Source organism: Phyllobates terribilis, unplaced genomic scaffold (assembly GCF_046119375.1).
Source record: "Phyllobates terribilis strain yellow unplaced genomic scaffold, ASM4611937v1 Scaffold_2__4_contigs__length_985480577, whole genome shotgun sequence".
NCBI lineage: Eukaryota > Metazoa > Chordata > Amphibia > Anura > Dendrobatidae > Phyllobates > Phyllobates terribilis.
The window spans coordinates 762546955-762560001 of NW_027362762.1; the positions used below are offsets into that span (position 1 = coordinate 762546955).

Genomic DNA, 13047 nt, shown 5'->3' on the forward strand with positions numbered 1-13047 from the left:
TGGTGTTGCAATCTCACTTATAGCCAATAAACTGATGTAGTGCTGCTTCTGTGAAAAAAAACAGGCTTTGACATCTAATCTTGCAGAACTCCATACATATGTATAGCTTAAGCTAATGTGGATCTAAAAGGTCTACACAGCCCTGTTCAATGCCAGGTTTTGGCCATGTAATAAAGATCATACCAATAAGAATCATTTCAGAACATTTTACATCATTGTGACCCATAATTTGTGCAATTTAATTGAAAAACAAACTGAAATCTCTCTGGATGAAAAAAGAAATATAAATAACTAAAATAATTTGGTTGCATAAATATGCTCACCCTTAAATTAATAATATGTTGAAGTACCCTTACAATTTATGACAGCAGTCAGTCTTGGCCAATTTTGAACTGGCAATCTACGTCCACTTTTCCTTGTAGTAGCGCTCCAAATCTGACAGATTATGAGGGCATCTCCAGTGTACACTCTTCAAGTCACCCATAGATATTCTATTGGATTCATGTCTGGGCTCTGGCTGAGCCATTTTAAAACTTTGATCTTCTTCTGGCAAAGCCGTTCTTTTGTTCATTGGCGTATAAGTGAAATTCCTCTTTATCTTCAGCTTTTTTGCAGAGACCTAAAGAATTTGATGCAACATTGACTGATATTCTAACTGTGCATAAATCCCTCCACCTTCAATAAAGTCCCCGTTATAGCTCCTGAAAAACAGCCTTAAAGCATAATGCTATTTCCACAATGCTTCACTGTGGGTATGGTTTTCATTTGGTGATGCGCACTGTTTGCTTTGCGCCAAACGTACCTTTTGGAATTTTACCTAAAAAGTTCAATTTCTTTCTCATCAGACCATAACATGTTTTCCCATATGATTTTGGCAGAGTTGATGTAGGCTTTGGTAAAACATAGCGGGGCTTGGGAGTTTTTAATTCTAAGAAAAGGTTTCTGACTTGCTATTATTTATCAAAGACTAGACATATGAAGAATATGGGAGATTTTTGGTACATGCAGTAAACAACTAGTAGTTGACAAAATTATTGCAAATCCTTTAATGTTGCTGTAGTCCTCTTAGCAGCTTCCAATTTTCTACTTGGCTTTTCATCAATGTTTGAGAGACATTGAATTCTAGGAAATGTAGCTGCTGTGCCAAACTTAAAGGGATAGTCCCTTAAAGGGATAATCCCCAAGATCCTATCCCAATATGTACTAAGTGTAATAATAATAATTATAATATTAGCAAATACCTCCAATTAGAAATGTAATATAATTCTTCTGACATGCTATGTCACTTACCCCATGTGCAGGGCATTGTAGTAGCTTAGGTATCCAATGGTTACGACCACTAACAACAAACTGTCTCTATATAGGTGGTTGTAACCATGGATACCTAAGCTTTTGCAATCCATAACCAAAACTGGAAAAACAGAACCATACTCAGAATAACTTCAATAAAAAAGCTTAGTTTTGGGGGTACCAAAAAACATTGCATTAAAACTATAATTACCTCTCCCAATAAAACAGTACAAATGAATACCAAAAAAATCAATATCCATGAATATATCCACATTTTATTAATTAACAAATAAATACACAAACACTGAAGAAAAAGATAATTAAAAACACCTCATAAAACCCAAATAAAAAGAGCAAGCAGTGTGCTCAATTGTAAATAACATTGAGGCAAATGAAAATCAGTAAATCAAAATAGGGGGGTACAACAAACACATAATTAGACATAAATCACAGAAACCTGAGAATTATAAAAAATATCAATTATGAAAACAGTCCCAGAATAACACAAAGATCGCTAAAGCAATAAATTAACAACCATATAATTAACAACCATATAATAAATGAAGGTAGCCTGACCTCAAATAAGAGGTAACAAACTTCTGCAATAGCGCTCTCAGTAATTTGCATAAGTGCAAGAAGACCTATACCCACCACACGCCATTGCGATTATAGACCACACTGCCCACTACCCCTGGCATTGCAGTAGCCTATCTATCCATGGGTACGACAGCTAACAACTGTTACCATAAGAGCGGTTGTAACCATGGATACCTAAGCTACTGCAATGCCCTGCATATGGGGTTAGCGACATAGCTTATTAGAAGAATTATACTACATTTCTAATTGAAGGTATTTGCTAATATTATTATTATTACACCTACTACATATTAGCATAAAATCTTGGATATGAGAATACCCCTTTAAACCACTTCTTGATGACCATCTTCACAGTGTTCCATAGTGTATTTAATGCCTTGGAAAACATTTTGTACCCTTCTCCTGACAGATAAAGTTTAACAATGAGATCCCTTTGCTGTGCTGTATGCTGTTTACGGCCATGGCTTTTGCTGTAAAATGCAACTAAGAAAATGTTTGGAAAAGCTTATGAGAACAGCTAAACTTCATGTGTGGGGCAGCACACGGTCGCGTGACTTGTCACATGACTAAATGACGTCATGGAAGGTCCTTTTACACCACCGCGAGCAGTCGAAGAGCCAACAGCACCACCGGGAGCAGACAGGGGGCCATCAGAAGGTAAGTATATGTTTATTTTTTATTTTAATTCTTTTTTAACTACAGGTACTATGTTACCCGGGTCTGGTGGAGAGTCTCTATTCGCGCATTAATCGCATAAGATCCGCATGACTACATGCAGTCATGTAGTCATGCGGATCTTATGCGATCCAATGCAAGTCAATGGCGGCGATTTCGCAGTAAAATCGCACAAGAATTGGTCTTGCTGCGGTTTTTACCGCAATGCGAATTCGCAGCAGAAATGTCCGCATGATGTGCACAGCACATGCGGATTTGCATTGCAGTAAATGGCAGACCTTTTACAAGCAATTTTAATGCATTTTTGCGGCATTTTCGCTGTGAAAATATGCCACAAAAACACATTAAAATATCTTTGTGTGCACATAGCTTGAAGCTGCATTTACACTGAAAGAAATTTGTAAACGAGTAGTCTTAATAATTCTTATTTCATGGTTATCTTTCAGTGTAAACAGGCTGCTAATCACCTTTGCATAGCGCAAAAAACCTTGTTTTAAGTGGTGCATTGTCCTATGAAAACAGGACTCGCACTGTGAGGAACAATGGCAGCATATGCGCACTGAGCAAGCTATTGCATCATTTACTTCGGTCTGCCTGTGTCAATGGGCTATTAAATGCCCAGTACCATTTGGTGGTCATTTAGTACTGCCAGTCAGTCCACGAAATGGATCCTTAGTGATTATATACACCAAATGATTTCTTTTGCCAAAATTTTGCCCCCATCAGCTTTCCACATTCTCCCTCCCACAGGTCATTCAGTGAAGACTGCATCTTTTACATTTTCCATTGTCCTGATCCTCATTAATTATTTACTAAGGTGTCACATCCTATCTGCATTTTTCTGTTTACCCTTTGCTGATAACCCCATGGGAATCTAAATGCTGACTAAACAGATTTTTTTCAATATAAATATATGCAAGGAAGAATTAAAAATAATGGGCATCTCCTGGCCCTTCAAAAATATTCTGTGTGTAAATTTCAATATATTAGTGTAATGTGCTGACTACGGTAATGAGATGTGCTTTAAATGCTTTGTGCTTTCAAGTTGTAAAAACGTTAATTATGGTGAAGTGCAAGTGTTATTGGAAAGGGAAATTGATCTCATTTTATGATTTTCTGCTGGGAAATTTGTATTAGCAAGTAAATGCCTGTTTTTAACTGGTTGTTAACATCTCATGTTGCTTAGTAAAACACATTACACCTACACACATAAACCATGGTTATCTAATACCATTTCCAATTGATATATTAAATATGCTAACATGGTCTTCAGGTTATAATCATTCAGAAAATAAACAGACTGATACATTGTATTATGCATAGTTTACAAGGGTAATACTTGATATAGCGAATATTACTAAATGATTAGTAATTCACCTCCCCTTCAGGCCCTGAGCTAGAACTGTCAAGGGCTCACAGTCTTAGTTCCCGATCCCTGTCTTTGGAGTGTGGGAGAAAACCAGAGTACCTGGTGGAAACCTACACAAACATGGGGAGAACATACATATTTATTATTATTATTTATGCTTACTTATATAGCGCCATCATATTCAGCCGATCCCCTGGGGGTCTATCTAAACCTGGGTGTTAATATAGATACAGTATGAAATTAAAACATATCCTTTAATAAATAATAATCTAATCTAGACTCATCACCAGAATGACCAAAAGCACAATTAATAAAAGACCAATAAATTCTCATAGTGGAGTAGAAAAAAAGCCACTTTGTTTTTGGTGAACCTCCTATATAATCAATAATAGCTCTCAGATCTGGTAAATTCTGGAGTGACATAACACCAATCATGATGTGTGGTAGGAATGCATTGCCAAACTCAAGCTCTGATAGATAAAATGGTTGGATCTCACCAGAATATTCCACTTAGTGAGGGGTCCTTTAGGTAAGTCCATGGAAATCGTATTGGAGATGGAGCCAAAAGATGAACCACACCATAGTCGCTCAGCCATTGTCACTCAAATATAGCTCCTTATAGTGGCAGTATCCATCTATTCTTCAACCATTGTTACTTTAAAAAGTCTATACCATCCTCCGTACACATTTCATTTGGTAGTCTTCAGGGGAGAATCCATCTTGTAGATGGTACCTTGACTCTATTATCTGATAGTAACAAAACTATGCTCTGTCACTGCTATGATGTGTGTGCATTGTTGAGATATTAAAGAAGTTATCCAGTTATCAGATGTATACTTTGGTGCATGAGATTGTGCATAGTCATGAATGAATCTGATTTTGCTATGGATGGCATGGTTCTTCTATTTGTACCATGCCTTTTCCAAGGTCATTTTCACACCTTCAGGGACCCTAAATGGGCCTACCAACTCTCTCTACTTTATTCCGTCCCAAAACATGACTCCGCCACCTCCTTGCTGATGTCACAGCCTTGTTGGGACATGATCGCCAACCACCAACCATCCACTTCTCTCATAAAACAAGACTGTTTTAAAATTAGTCTTCATGTTTTTATGGGCGCACTAAAACCATTTCTGATTGTGAGTACTATTTTGGGGTGGCCAAATAGTAGGTTTATGCATAAATGTAAGCTTCTGGAGGATCCTACACCTTGAGATTTTTGGAACTCTAGAGGCACCAGCAGCTTCAAAAAACTCTTTGTTGCTTTCTAATGGTATTTCAGCAGCTACTCTCTTAATCTGATTAATTTGTCTGGCAGAAACCATCCTCATTATGCCTTTATCTGCAGGAACCCAACGGTGCTTTATATCAGGAACAAATCTCTTCACAGTACAATGATAATACTTACGTTTTCTTATGTTTTCATGACTTGTCCAAGCATTGCACTATTTGATGCATTTCGACAACAGAGAGATCATTTTTGTTTCCCACATTACTTGAAACCTATGGCCTATGGATATCCTTCTTAAGTAGTTTGACATGATACCTTGAGTTTATTTGAAAAACAAAAAATTATATCTTTATGACACTTAAATCCATTTTACAGAATAATTTGAATGTGGTGTAAATGTTAGACTGCCAATGATATTGGTGGGTTATACAGACTTTAATCTAAAGTATATGCAGGCTTTCAGTGGGAATCTTTTTGACCATTGCTGATACAGTCCTCAAATTCACAGAGGACTGGCCAACTACAGCTGCTAAGAGCTGGTAATTTAGTCTCTTGAGTCTTCTTACTTGCTAGGTTAGTCATTTTATTTTTTTTTACTTTAGCATAGCCAAGGGCCCATTTATAGGTTGTTTGTTAGCATTGCTTATTGCTTGTAAAAGTATCTTTTTAATTTGAACTATTAGTTGACAGCTGAATGCTAGCATACAGTTTTCTATACGGCTCTAAATATATATTTTTGCATTATTACAATATGTCTTCCCTTCCTGTTTTTTTTTAAACATACACTAGGAAAAATGCAAAGAATATACCCAAAAAATATGAAGGAAGCAGCACCAGCCAAAAAGTGGGTGCCAAGCCTCCTAAGCAGTTGCCAATTTATTTGGTGTGCTGCCTCCATTTCTATAATCAATCAATCTATCTACCTATCTCTCCATCTGAAATTAAGACTCATTACTTGTAAGATTCTCTCATTGATGTGACTAAGTATCATATGTTATAGACCATACTGCTGTTACTGGAAGCATATTGTCAGCTTTCTTAGCTATAAATAATTAACTGTGTTAATTATAAATTCAGGAAAGCCGTGCTAGAGTTTCAGAAGGATCCAATTTCCATGAAATTGAAAAATATATAAAAAGCTTTGTGTATAACTGGCTCAATATTCTCTGAAATAAAGACTTCGTGGGTGGACAAAATCCTAGATATTACACCGAGCAAATTTCTCAGCTCACAGGAGTCAGAGAGCATTTAATGACAGATTCCATGTGAGTCACAAAGCAAGTAATACTGTTATGTCTGCTGCTTTTGTTTTTTTCCTGGGTTGCAGCATTACGTTCCCAAGAAATAAAAATAAAACACAAGCTTCAAAATGACAATCGTTTGACTAAGTGTTTGTTCAATCTTTCAACAGTGCTTGGAACCTTGCAAGGAAACATGGGATTTGAAAAAGAATAGCTGCCAAAGTCTCTGCGAGGTATGTCAGATTTATTCTGGGTATGGAAAGGAATTTGTCTCCTATAATATGCCATGAAGGAAAATATAAATGTCTTACTCTTGGTTACCTGACAACTTTCTATATTTTGTAAATTAACTGTATCCCAAAGTTATATTCTATTACGTTTCAAAATGAACATATACATTATATAAAAATGTAGAAAGTATTGATGTAATTGGGCTGGCCATTAACTCAGTGTGCGCGCCCGTCAAATTATGTAGATAATATGTGTTGTTACATGGATAGAGCAAGGAAATAACTATAAAGGTACAAAATATAAATTATAAGAATGAGAAAAACAGACCCGTTTTTCACCTGATCAACAATGCGTAATATTGTCAATATCTTCTGTATATACAGTGCAGAAAACAAGTATTTGATACACTGCCGATTTTGCAAGTTTTCCCACCTACAAAGAATGAAGAGGTCTGTTATTTATATCATAGGTACACTTCACCTGTGACAGACAGAATCTAAAATTAAAAACAGAAAATCTCATTGTATGATTTTTAAATAATTAAATTTAATTTTATTGCATGAAATAAGTATTTGATCACCTACCAACCAGCAAGAATTCTGGCTCTCACAGACATGTTAGTTTTTATTTAAGAAGCCCTCCTACTCTGCACTCATTACCTGTATTAATTGCACCTTTTTGGACTCATTACCTGTATAAAAGACACCTGTCCATACACTCAATCAATCACACTCCAACCTTTCCACCATGGCCAAGACCAAAATGTCTAAAGATACCAGGGACAAAATTGTGGACCTGCACAAGGCTTGGATGAGCTACAGGACAATAGGCAAGCAGCTTGGTGAGAAAGCAACAACAGTTGGCTCAATTATTAGAAAATGGAAGAAACACAAGATGACTGTAAATCTTCCTTGGTCTGGCGATCCATACAATATCACGCCTCATGGGGTAAGAATGGTTCTGAGAAAGGTCAGGAATCAGCACAGAACTACTGTGGAGGACCTGATCAATGACCTGGAGAAAACTGGGACCACAGTCTTAAACATTACTGTTGGTAACACACTATGCAGTCATGGATTAAAATCCTGCAGGGCCCACAAGGTCCCTCTGCTCACGCCAGGACATGTCCAGGCCCGTTTGAAGTCTTCCAATGGCCATCTGGATGATCCAGAGGAGGCATGGGAGAAGGTCATGTGGTCAGATGAGACCAAAATAGAACTTTTTGGTGTCAACTCCTCTCTCCATGTTTGGAGGAAGAAGAACGATGAGTACATCCCTAAGAACACCGTCCCAGCCATGAATCATGGTGGGGGAAACATCATAATTTGGCAGTGTTTTGGAAGGGTTACCCAATATTACTGCTGCAGTGTGTGTAAATGTGGTCAAGAGCTACAGGAAATGTCTGAACTCTGTAATTGCAAACAAAGGTTTCTCTACCAAATATTAAGTTCTGTTTTACTATTGTATCAAATACTTATCTTATGCAATAAAATGCAAATTAATTATGTAAAAATCATACAATGTGATTTTCTGGATTTTTTTTAGATTCTGTCTCTCACAGTTGAGGTGTAGCTACTATAAAAATTACAGACCTCTCCATTCTTTATAGGTAGGAAAACTTGCAAAATTGACAGTGTATCAAATACTTATTTTTCCCACAATATGTGCACTGCAAGTAATGCAAAGCCTTAAAAAAGACAGCTGGTCAAGACTTTTAAATGGTTTTAAGCATGCTAATCACATACTAGATTACTTAGACAGTTCATATGCATTTCATGTGCACAGGACAATCGTTAATACAATTTTTCTGTGCCATAGAATGCCATCATTATCTGCAGCACATCACCTGTTTACACAGGTCAATTTGCTGCCCATAATGATGATTTTTAGGCTGGTTTAAAAATCAACACACCCTACGAGCCCTCGTTTACTGATTATTGCCTTGTCTAAATGTTTTATAAGGGTGCCCATACACATTAGATAGCTATTTACTAAGCACTTGTCTACAATTTTTGCCAATCCTCCATACACATAAACGCTTTACTTGTGAAAATTTGCTTGTGTTTTTAATTAGAAGACAGAAAGATGAGGTGGCTTATTTCCCAGTAAAACAACAGAATTAGAAGTTGGATTTTAACATGTCCCATTCTTTTTTCTACTGACTTAATTAGTTTGGGGAGAGTAGGAAGGTCTCCATACCCCACTAGTTTGTAGACTTGACCCACAAAAATCGGTAGGGCCTTAAGTCCCACTATTCTCCTGCACATACTCTTTTAGTATGTTAGTTATCTGTTGTTGAGCTATCATCAAGATCTAATCTGTGATAATGCATGAAGGAGATAACCACAAGTGAAATCCATTCTTTAGAATAGCCAAGCTATTATCCCCAGGTTTCCATAGACCTGAAAATACTAGATACATTTTTGAGTCATCTTGTTTGCTTGTTCCTTCATCTGTTTTTGAGTTTAACAGAAAATAGAAAACCAAGAGCAGCAACTTAGAATGGCAGGCAATACAAGTTTAATGATGTTATCATCCTGTTTTCCACAAATTAAAGTGGTTTATTTAGGTCATCTACATTGATATGCACCCTCAACATTTTAGTCTGTATAATGGAGGTGTAATTTTTAATAAAATTTCATGAAAATCCTTAATTGGGATCTGTCACAAGATTTCACAATACAAACTGCATACATTATTAGCTTATGAGTCTTCATCCATCCAGCCTAACAGACAGCTGCAGCATCTACAGAGCAGTGTGTGGTTCCAGCAAGGAAGAGGGACACTGAGAACCTGTCAATCAGCTGAGCGCAGATTGAGTTAAACTTCCAGAAAGGATTGAATATATAACAATTCATACTTGGATTTTCAAAGTGCAGCCTCCATATAAAATCTTATAGATCTATTTAAAATCTATGCAGTTTGTGTTGTGATATCTGGTGACAGGTCCACGCTAACTGCATTTTAATGACTGATGATGATTATGTATTAGACTTAAATAACACAAAGTAAGAGGTTACTTAATAAAAAGTTATCTCCTTGATCTTCCTTTATAAAATTGTACAGAAATTCACATAAAATGAGACCTCTCTTGATCTGTATCTTTATAGTGTACTGCTGTAATGTTTGTTAATGATACATTTTGCATGTCCTAATTAGTAACAGTTTAACACAAATCTGTCAATTTTTTGTCTGCCAACAGACCATTGCATTGCAGCTGTAGACTATGAGATTCTGGGTAAATGTGGAACATTGAGCTGATCAGTAATTGAACCTAAATTTAGAACTTCAAAGAATAGTAATGAAGAGCAAAACACTTATAGCTCAGAAAAAGCTGCAAAAACAGAGCAATGGAGATTAAGGCCAAGGGGCAAATGAGACCCCAAGGGACAATAAACCATTTTAATTAACTAGCTGCAAATTTGCAACTCACAGAAGACAACACTTTTCTTCACATGTGCAGTGCTTTTAAGTGAGATTCTATAATTAAAGGGGCCACTACTGTAAAACACAAGCTGTATTATATAAAAAGCACTGTACAAATAGCACTGACAGTCAGGAATGACGGCTTCAGGAGCTTATCGGTACGGAGGATGATCAACCAAAGCTTTTCATCACGGTGGAGGCATTTGTCCCTGAGCACAACAGACTTACTCTCAGATAAGCTAAACCTAAAATAGCTCATAACATATGGCAATAGCTTATATGAAAATATCAAAATGGTAACTTGTCGTGTATATCAACTTTGAGGGAATAAACACGTGTATGTATGTTGACAGAACTCATCGTTATATTGTGTGTTTTCAATAGACTTGTAGGAAAAATCTACTGGAATATCTGAACACACAAAGTTATGATACACAAAAGAAACAGTAATATTACAAATTCAACTCTGTGGCATCTGTACATTTATCATTGGCTGCTGTTTGGTATACCGTAATTGTCCAAGTAACTAAAAAGATAAGTGGAAGCAGCAAAGTCAGCAGCTTAGTGCCTCCATAGAGAAGTTGGACATAGGCTTTAGCTGCATTTACACTGAAAAATAATCAAGAATGAATTTACTTAAGAATACTTGTTTCAAGATCTTTCAGTGTAAACTGGACTTGCAGTGCTGAGGACTATGACAGCCTAAGTGCACTGAGCAACTAAAAGAGAAGCTGAAGACCCTACATACTATAAAGGCAGGAAAGGCAACAACTCGGTGACTCAGAAAAGTGGGGCATACACTACCGTTCAAAAGTTTGGGGTCATTTAGAAATTTCATTATTTTTGAAAGAAAAGCACATTTTTTTCAATGAAGCTAACATTAAATGAATCAGAAATACACTCTATACATTGTTAATGTGGTAAATAACTATTCTAGCTGCAAACGTCTTGTTTTTTTTGCAATATTTACAACCCCTGGCAAAAATGATGGAATCACCAGGCTCGGAGGATGTTCATTCAGTTGTTTAATGTTGTTAAAAAAAGCAGACCACAGACATGGCACAAAACTAAAGTAATTTCAAATGGCAACTTTAGTCAAGATTTAAAATGTGGTACTCAGTAAGGGTAATTATGGAATTATGAGGGAAAAATTATGGAATCACTCAATTCTGAGAAAAAAAATATGGAATCATGAAAAGCAAACACAAAAGAACACTCCAATCACTAGTATTTTGTTGCACCACCTCTGGCTTTAATAACAGCTTGCAGTCTCTGAGGCATGGACTTAATGCGTGACAAACAGTACTCTTCATCAATCTAGCTCCAACTTTCTCTGATTGCTGTTGCCAGATCAGCTTTGCAGGTTGCAGCCTTGTCATGGACCATTTTTTTCAACTTCCACCAAAGATTTTCAATTGGATTGAGATCCGGACTATTTGCAGGCCATGACATTGACCTTATGTGTCTTCTTTCAAAGAATGTTTTCACAGTTTTTGCTCTATGGCAGGATGCATTATCATCTTGAAAAATGATGTCATCATCCCCAAACATCCTTTCAATTGATGGGATAAGAAAACTGTCCAAAATATCAATGTAAACTTGGGCATTTATTGAAGATGTAATGACAGCCATCTCCCGAGTGCCTTTACCTGACATGCAACCCCATATCATCAATGACTGTGGAAATTTTCATGTTCTCTTCATGCAGTCATCTTTATAAATCTCATTGGAACGGCACCAAACAAAAGTTCCAGCATCATCACCTTGCCCAATGCAGACTCGCGATTCATTACTGAATATGACTTTCATCCAGTCATCCACAGTCCATGATTGCTTTTCCTTAGCCCATTGTAACCTTGTTTTTTTCTGTTTAGGTGTTAATGATGGCTTATGTTTAGCTTTTCTGTATGTAAATCCCATTTCCTTTAGGCGGTTTCTTAAAGTTTGGTCACAGACATTGACTCCAGTTTCCTCCCATTCATTCCTCATTTGTTTTGTTGTGTATTTCCTGTTTTGGAGACATATTGCTTTAAGTTTCCGGTCTTGACGCTTTGATGTCTTCCTTGGTCTACCAGTATGTTTGCCTTTAACAACCTTCCCATGTTGTTTGTATTTGGTCCAGATTTTAGACACAGCTGACTGTTAACAACCAACGTCTTTTGCAACATTGCGTGATGATTTACCTTCTTTTAAGAGTTTGATAATCCTCTCCTTTGTTTCAATTGACATCTCTTGTGTTGGAGCCATGATTCATGTCAGTCCACTTGGTACAACAGCTCTTCAAGGTGTGATCACTCCTATTTAGATGCAGACTTACGAGCAGATCTAATTTGATGCAGATGTTAGTTTTGGAAATGAAAATTTACAGGGTGATTCCATAATTTTTTCCTCAGAATTGAGTGATTCCATAATTTTTCCCTCATAATTCCATAATTACCCATACTGAGTACCACATTTTTAATCTTGATTTCTTTTAGTGTTTCTTAAAGCCCTAAAGTTGCCATTTGAAATTACTTTAGTTTTGTGCCATGTCTGTGATCTGCTTTTTTTCAACAACATTAAAATACTGAATGATCATCCTCCGAGCCTGGTGATTCCATAATTTTTGCCAGGGGTTGTACATAGGTGTATAGAGGCCCATTTCCAACAACCACCACTCCAGTGTTTTAATGGTACATTGTGTTTGCTTACTGTGTAAGAAGGCTAATGGATGTTTAGAAAACCCTAGAAAACCCTTGCACAAGTATGTTAACCCAGCTGAAAATGGTTTGGCTGAATTGAGAAACTATAAAATTGACCTTCCTTTGAGCTAGTTGAGAATCTGGAGCATTACATTTGTTTGTTCTATGAATCTCTCAAAATGGCCAGAAAAAGAGAACTTTCATGTGAAACTCGACAGTCTAGACTTGTTCTTAGAAATGAAGGCTATTCCATGCGAGAGATTGCCAAGAAATGAAGATTTCCTACAACGGTGTGTACTACTCCCT

General features: G+C 36.7%; 1 protein-coding gene across 1 annotated transcript in view; it reads left to right on the plus strand.

The window, feature by feature from the left end:
• ANOS1 (anosmin 1) overlaps positions 1-13047 on the plus strand; it is a 345355-nt gene that overhangs the window by 135714 nt on the left and 196594 nt on the right. Inside the window, exon 3 of the mRNA XM_073667333.1 lies at positions 6574-6636. Coding sequence (XP_073523434.1) covers positions 6574-6636 — 63 coding nt within the window. The remainder of the gene's footprint in view (positions 1-6573; positions 6637-13047) is intronic.